Here is an 8,160-nt window from a genome sequence, read left to right as displayed (position 1 = left end):
CATTTTTGCCCTCAACAACCCTGCCTCAGGCTATAACCCCACAACCATCTCCACCCACAACCCCAACCCCTGCACCACGCCATAATGATGGTTCCTTCCCTCAAGTCATATCATCAGGAGGAGGAGTCTTAGGTACCGATCCCTTACCAGCTTTCCCTGCAGACCCATCGTCGACACCTCCACCCATCTCAACAAGGTTTCCGGTCTTCACGCTCACACCAGGAGAGGACACGACGCTGTCCTCCGACGAGGCAACTCCAGGTAAAGGACCCTTCGACGCCGTGCCTGACCCAGGTTCTCGGGCACCTCCATCAAGACCCAAGTCTTCTGTGCCGTCTCCCTCCACACCTTACCACAAGTGCTCTCACTCTTCTCGCTCAGATAACTGCCAGGTGTCCACCGCCACCACACCGACTCCGTCAACCAGGGTTCGTAGCAACAGTTTCTCCGACGGCTCCTCCAGTGATGGGGATCACGTGTTGCCTAAGGCCCTTCCTTCACCCTCAATAACTCCTCAGCCAATCAAAACCTACGACAAATGTTCTCATCCATTTCATTCGTGGTTGTGCCAACAGGCACCACAGCCCAGGACCACTCACCCTTCAGTCACAACCACACCTACTGGCTCTGGCATATTGCCCGACGCTTCAGACCCCCAGCCAGGCCCAAGGTTCCTTCCACGTCCCTTATCTCATCCCTCTCCTCAGCCTTTACCTTTGCTTCGCAAGACAGTAGACCCGCCAACCACAACTCCTTACGACAAGTGTAATCACCCGTTTCATTCTTGGTTGTGCCAAAACCCCATAAAACCTTCACGACTTCCTTCCTCAACGGTGAAGCCCTTCCCTACTAGAGGTTTACTCGACCCTCAGCCAGCCAACGATCCGGGGGGAGTGGTGAAACCTCCCCAGGAAGAGCCAACCCCATCGCCCCCCACAAGGCTCAGGGGTCCACCTAGGAATACGGAGTCGTGGTTGGCCGGAGGAGACCCGTGCACCCACGCCTTCCACTCCTGGCTCTGCAGGGACCCCAGCCCGCCACGCCTGCCTCCTTCATCAACACGTCTTCCTCCTTCTCCTACAAACTTTCCTCACCAAACAAAGCCACAAGCTGGACCGCTTGACCCAAAAGCTTCTTTCCAGTCTCCCAACGCGATCGTTATCCCTGACAACTTCCTTACGACAGGTAAACCAAGACGTGTCTTCCCTGCATCGTCTCCTCCAGCAGTACCCCTACCTGCTCCCTCCTCACCGCCAACCATCGTGGACCCAGATTCTGAGTCCGTCAGACGGCAGGAGTCCAAGGGTCACTCGGACCATAACCCTCAGCCAGAACCAGAGCCGACGCTCTCCGACACCTGCAGTCATCCCTTCCACAGTTTCCTTTGTCAAAAGCCTCACAGACCTCGAGCTAACGTCCCTGCACTCCCTTCCACGACGTCTACTACTACTACGACGACCACGACTCCTCCCGTGTCTGTATCCTCCTTCCTCACCCTTGAATCCCAGACGGAGGCTCCTGACCCCATACCCGCCCTAGCCACGACTTCCTCTCCCAAGAAAAACAAATGTGATCATCCATTTCACTCATGGCTGTGTCGTTCTGCCCCGGGCGGGTCAAGATTACCGGGAACATCGCCTGCCTCTGACTCTGTCTTCCTAGGGAGAAAGAAGTTACCGAATGTACAAACTCTACCACTGGAGGGCGAGAGCATCCGTCAAGTGGTGGGACTCCAGCCACTGACGCATCTGAGGACATTGCTCAGTGGCGGGACGGGTGTCAACAGTGAAGGCCAAACTGTAAACCACAACAGCTTCAAGGTATTCAACTCTGGCGCGTCCACCTCAGATGAGTCTCCTGTTCCACAGTCATCCCCAACACTTCCTATTGTTTCCACTGTCCCCACTGTCCCTCCTATTCCTACTGTTCCCACTGTTCCAACTGTCCCTACTGTTCCAACTGTTCCCACAGTTCCTACTGTTCCAACTATCTCTACCGTTCGAGCCACTCCAATAGTTCCTCGGTCCATTCCCACAGTTCCCTCAGTTTTTCAGCATGTTCCAAGTGCCTCAGGTTCCACACAACCTATTCCCATAGTGCCTCCTGCCCTAACGTCCCAGAGTATCCTCGGACGGCCAGGGGCAGTTCAGTCAGGAGGCCTGAAGAGCCACAAGGTTCTCCGGGGGTCCCTTGGCTGGCGTCACTCGGGTCCTCCGGTCGACCACACACACCACTCAGCGGTCTCCTTGGTGGGCCCACCGTCAGCTGGCCAACAGACAGCTGGTCATCGCAGTAGCAAAGATTCACCTTCTCTCTCGTCTCCTCAGGCGAGGTTGTCTTCCCTCTCCTCCCATCCCTCCCTCACCCGTTCATCCCTAACCTTTCCATCTATCCCACCTCCACAGGCAGAGTCTGTAGTAGCTACCGCTTCTGGGGTGCCGCTGGAGCTGTCATCCGATCCTCACCAACTGCTGCAGTTGCTGTCGCCTCACTTGCCATTGTTGGCACATGGCAGTGTGGTCACTCTCTCCAGGGGGGAGCCTCTCGTTGCCTCTGGCTCTTCCCGCTCTGTTGTCTTGCTCAAGTCACCTTCGCAAGAGACGCCTGTTGATGTCCACAGGTCTGAGTCTCAGCGGACAGTCCCGAGGAAGAGGTACGCGAGGTAGACATCTTGGGTCATGTGCGAGGACGCGAGGTAGACATCTTGGGTCATGTGCGAGGACGACACATCCGCCAACACTGTGAAGCAGGACAGACCAACGCCACTACAGCAGAAGTGCTCCTGTAGGGGAGGAGTCTTGCCTTACAAGTTGCACCTGACGATGCTTCCCTGGTGTCGGGTGCCTCCGTGCCATCTGTCCGGCCGTCCTCAAGCTCCGTTGACAGGTGGCAACATAACACCGTGAGCAAGTAATCACTTCGCACAAAGTTATATCATCATCAGCGGACGGGAAAGAGTACAGCGATGTCGATGAGCTTCTTGCCTCAAAGGAGCCCACTTTACCCTACTCCTGCGTGGACATGTCCTCGAAGCTGTTGGTGGTGTGAGGAGTCATACAATGAACGTCGTGGCTGAGGCCAAACCAGCGCTACTCAAGACCATCTCGAGCGACGAGAACAAAAGATGAACTGATCTAAACTGGACGGATGATGTGTTACTTCCCGGGAAAGTGCTCGAAACATTTTGTGTTGCTTCCTCTGGTGGATGATAGACTCTGTGAGTGACTTGTGTTGTGTAGAGAAAAGAAAATATTACTTAACTGACTCGGTGGAACTCTGTGCTGCTAGAGAGATGTGTATAGCAACTTAGTGCAGGAACACTAAGGTGATGTAGAAGCTCATATGAGACAGAGCACCTGGGCTGGCCTCAGGTGCGGGTGTTTGAGGTTCGCTTTATGTTAGAAATTGTTAGATTAAGATCACGTCTGACCGCTGCTGCTGCTGCTGCCCGTTAAACTGTTCTTGTACACAGCTGGACGTTACTGCCTGACACAGTCTTAGATCGCTGGTAGTCTTCTAGAAGCACAGACTCTGATCACATAACTGGTAGAATATCTAGTATGTTACAATACACCCTCACGCGTCATGTCCCAGCAAGATACACCAAGTTAAAACCTCCTTAATTAACCCCACAGACGATGACAACCTGAGAGCTCAGTGTGTTACAACTTAGCCACTTCAGTGTCATGTGATCTCTTGTGGTCTTACAGTGTAACGGGAAACATAGAGGTCTCTTAGTGCCGTGAACATCATCTTACAGTGCCATCTGACTATACACTCTGGCTAGGAAATGTGGTACAGCCCTTACAGTGTGGCCACACAAACAAAGATCTTTATGATGTTTGAAATGCAGCCTGAACGCCTGGTACAGGCGTTAGTCTCATGTTTAGAAATGAAGGTGTAAAAGATTCTGTAGCAGAGAACAGTAACACAGAGGCTGAAGACCTTGTGCTGCCACCAGATACATGGCTTGAGTCTCACTCTATCGTTGGCCACATGAACACATAACCATCAGCTATAGTTCGAGAAACACCTTCAGCCGACACCATCTCCAGCAACGGGTGCTCACTACTTTGCACATTAGTCTGATACAGCCTTAGATTCCTTATAGCTTCCCAACACTGCCTTAAATGCTTTACAACTCAGCAACACAGCATTAGATCCTTCACAAAGTAACAACACAGTCTTAGATCCTGTATATGGCAAGAGAGATAAATACTTAGACATACAATATTGTAGGAAACCCTACATCCATAACCCCATGATACAGGAGCCACAGTGGGATGTAGAACCCCATGATACAGGAGGGGCCACAGTGGGATGTACAACCCCATGATACAGGAGGGGCCACAGTGGGATGTACAACCCCATGATACAGGAGCCACAGTGGGATGTACAACCCCATGATACAGGAGGGGGCCACAGTGGGATGTACAACCCCATGATACAGGAGGGGCCACAGTGGGATGTACAACCCCATGGTACAGGAGGGGCCACAGTGGGATGTAGAACCCCATGGTACAGGGAGCCACAGTGGGATGTACAACCCCATGGTACAGGGGGCCACAGTGGGATGTACAACCCCATGGTACAGGATGGCCACAGTGGGATGTAGAACCCCATGGTACAGGGGGCCACAGTGGGATGTAGAACCCCATGGTACAGGATGGCCACAGTGGGATGTAGAACCCCATGGTACAGGGGGCCACAGTGGGATGTAGAACCCCATGGTACAGGGGGCCACAGTGGGATGTCACTTGAATTCCAGATCAGAAAGCAAAACAGAACTCAGCCCGACGATTGTTGTGTTGCTTGTGTGACATGCATGGTTACGTGAGGCTTTGCTCTGAATGATGAGAGTATGTGAAGCTTGCCTCATCATGCCGGTCTGTGCCACAGCTCCTGTGTATCTCATGCAAGTGTTTCAAGCGTCACACATTTCCTCCGCATAACTGGTACAGTTAACATTTGTCCCACTACCTGTTCATGGCACACTGTCGTCACTGGTCACCCCAGTGTTGTGTCTGGCCTTCTACTTGCATGTTATCATCTGTGACAACATTACGTCTGAAGGTCCTCCACCAGATGTAGTCCTTGGTGTGGTAGCCACGTACTGTGAAGACAATGTCCTTCAGCAACCCGTCCTCTCCCACTCAACTCGTACATTGTAGGTCGGATTTTACCTTAAACTTTGGTACTGGAGGTTGATGTTCACAGTGTGTGTCAGTGAGTGTAAGTCTGTGTTTGCTGTGTGTGAGGAATTCTACCTGCGGTTAGGTTTAAGCTTCATGACGTAAAAATGATTCTCGTTATGTTCAAAGCTGCTCCTGCTATGATGAGGTCGCCTGGGCAGCACGATGTGTTTATAGTAACACTCTGGTCGACCTTAGGCTGGTTCCTAACGCCTGGCTGGAGCGGTGTGTTCGGTGTAGGTGTTGGTAGAGTTGAGGTGTCTGATGTGTGCTCACCACAGCAGACCTCAGTGCCTAACACAACACCATTATTAATTTAGCTTCATGTCTGTAATGTGCTGTAGATGGCTTCACCATGCTTGCATGCAGCTTTCATCATTATGAGAAATGATGAACTACCATCGAACTGCTTAATGATGAGCATAACTTAGTGATTATAAAGGAAGAATTTAGGGTTAAACCAAGAGTGCATTGTGAAGGCAGAAGCTGTACATGGTCGGAGGGTAAGAGTGAGGTGTGTTATCATGTGTCGCCAGTGGTGCACGACTGGAGGTAAGCATAGTCACCTGTATGTGTGGCCACATAGTCACCTGTATGTGTGGCCACATAGTCACCTGTATGTATGGACACACAGTCACCTGTATGTGTGGCCACATAGTCACCTGTATGTGTGGCCACATAGTCACCTGTATGTGTGGCCACATAGTCACCTGTATGTGTGGCCACATAGTCACCAGTATGTGTGGCCACATCACCTGTATGTGTGGCCACATAGTCACCAGTATGTGTGGCCACATCACCTGTATGTGTGGCCACATAGTCACCTGTATGTGTGGCCACATATTCAACAGAAAGGTCTTAACTTTGTAAGTTATGATCTTGCAGTGTTGTAGAATGTTTAAACATTGTTATAACTTTGTGGAGTTATAATGATCTATAATCATCAACCATCATTTGACCAGATCTTGGAAGTTTATAGGTCAACCTCCAGACTCCGGTACAGCCAACCCATTGAATAACAGAGATAGAGACGTGTCACTTGAGGTGTTAGCACGTCAGTACATAAACGTGATATTAACATGTCGGTATATAGACGTGATATTAACATGCCGGTATATAGACGTGATATTAACACGTCAGTATATAGACGTGATATCAACACGTCAGCATATACACATGATATTAACACGTTAGTATATAGATGTGATATTAACACGTCAGTAGATAGACGTGGTATTGTGTCAGGAGTAAAGTTATGGTTGCTTTCATTAGAGATATCTTCTTGATTAATGTTGGTTCAAAAATAAATCTTGAAATAGAATGATCTGTTGTGTTTCTATTCCTACAATAATCCCGTTCAAAGTAGTGGTTGGTCAGGCAAGATGGCAGGCACACTGGGTATTTGAACACTTGTGAATAAAACCACTTTACTGACACACGATATTGTTGACTGTCTCCTGATGCACATAAGATGAGGGAGTGACATAGAAAAGATATGTATGGCCTTGCTGCACCAAAGGCAGGTGGGAGTGATATAAAGATGAAAGATAAAAAGACAGGATAACGTATAGTGTAAACATTCACTTAATAATTATGGCAGCAATTTCTGACCTGGAAAATACATGTTCAGCTGAACAACATGAGAGGTTGTCTGTCTGTACAGATGAATTTCTGATGATAATCTTGGAAAAGTGAAAACGCCGGCCACACCTGAAGACCATGTTAACTGCCAAACCTTTTATGATCATGACGACTCAAGCCACTTTCTCATAACGAACGATACGTTTAACAACATGCACACTAACGTGGTATAACCAAAGCAAACCATGTTCACTAACGTGGTATAACCAAACCATGTTCACTAACGTGGTGTAACCAAACCAAACCATGTTCACTAACGTGGTATAACCAAAGCAAACCATGTTCACTAACGTGGTATAACCAAACCAAACCATGTTCACTAACGTGGTGTAACCAAACCAAACCATGTTCACTAACGTGGTATAACCAAACCATGTTCACTAACGTTGTATAACCAAACCAAACCATGTTCACTAACGTGGTATAACCAAACCAAACCATGTTCACTAACGTGGTATAACCAAACCAAACCATGTTCACTAACGTTGTATAACCAAACCAAACCATGTTCACTAACGTGGTATAACCAAACCATGTTCACTAACGTTGTATAACCAAACCGTGTTCACTAACGTGGTATAACCAAAGCAAACCATGTTTTACTAACGTGGTATAGCCAAACCAAACCATGTTCATTAACGTGGTATAACCAAACCAAACCATGTTCACTAACGTGGTATAACCAAACCAAATCATGTTCACTAACGTGGTATAACCAAACCAAATCATGTTCACTAACGTGGTATAACCAAACCAAACAATGTTCACTAACGTGGTGTAACCAAACCAAACCATGTTCACTAACGTGGTATAACCAAATCATGTTCACTAACGTTGTATAACCAAACCATGTTCACCAACGTGGTATAACCAAACCATGTTCACTAACGTGGTATAATCAAACTATGTTTACTAACGTTGTATAACCAAACGATGTTCACTAACGTGATATAGTCAAACCATGCTCACTAACGTGGTATACCCAAACCATGTTCACTAACGTGGTATAACCAAACCAAATCATGTTCACTAACGTGGTATAACAAAACCATGTTCACTAGCGTGGTATAACCAAACTAAACCATGTTTACTAAATTGGTATAGACAAACCAAACCATGTTCACAAACGTGGTATAACCAAACCATGTTCACTAAGTGGTATAACCAAAGCTTGTCCACTAACGTGGTATAACCAGACCAAACCATGTTTACTAACGTGGTATAGCCAGACCAAACCATGTTCACTAACGTGGTATAACCAAACCAAACCATGTTCACTAACGTGGTATAACCAAACCAAACCATATTCACTAACGTGGTATAACCA

General features: G+C 48.3%; 1 protein-coding gene across 2 annotated transcripts in view; it reads left to right on the top strand.

Moving 5' to 3' along the window:
* LOC139747668 (uncharacterized) overlaps positions 1 to 6,511 on the top strand; it is a 76,399-nt gene extending 69,888 nt beyond the window's left edge. Inside the window, exons 2-3 of one of the 2 annotated variants that reach the window (XM_071660237.1) lie at positions 1 to 2,662; positions 2,696 to 6,511. The exon at positions 1 to 2,662 is cut by the window's left edge and continues 238 nt beyond it. In XM_071660237.1, the coding sequence (XP_071516338.1) occupies positions 1 to 2,662; positions 2,696 to 2,699 (2,666 nt within the window). In that variant the 3' untranslated portion in view covers positions 2,700 to 6,511. The other variant, XM_071660236.1, reaches the window with a different exon arrangement.
* Positions 6,512 to 8,160: the final 1,649 nt, after the last annotated feature.

Source organism: Panulirus ornatus, chromosome 69, assembly GCF_036320965.1.
Source record: "Panulirus ornatus isolate Po-2019 chromosome 69, ASM3632096v1, whole genome shotgun sequence".
NCBI lineage: Eukaryota > Metazoa > Arthropoda > Malacostraca > Decapoda > Palinuridae > Panulirus > Panulirus ornatus.
This window is presented reverse-complemented; position numbering and strand designations above follow the sequence as displayed.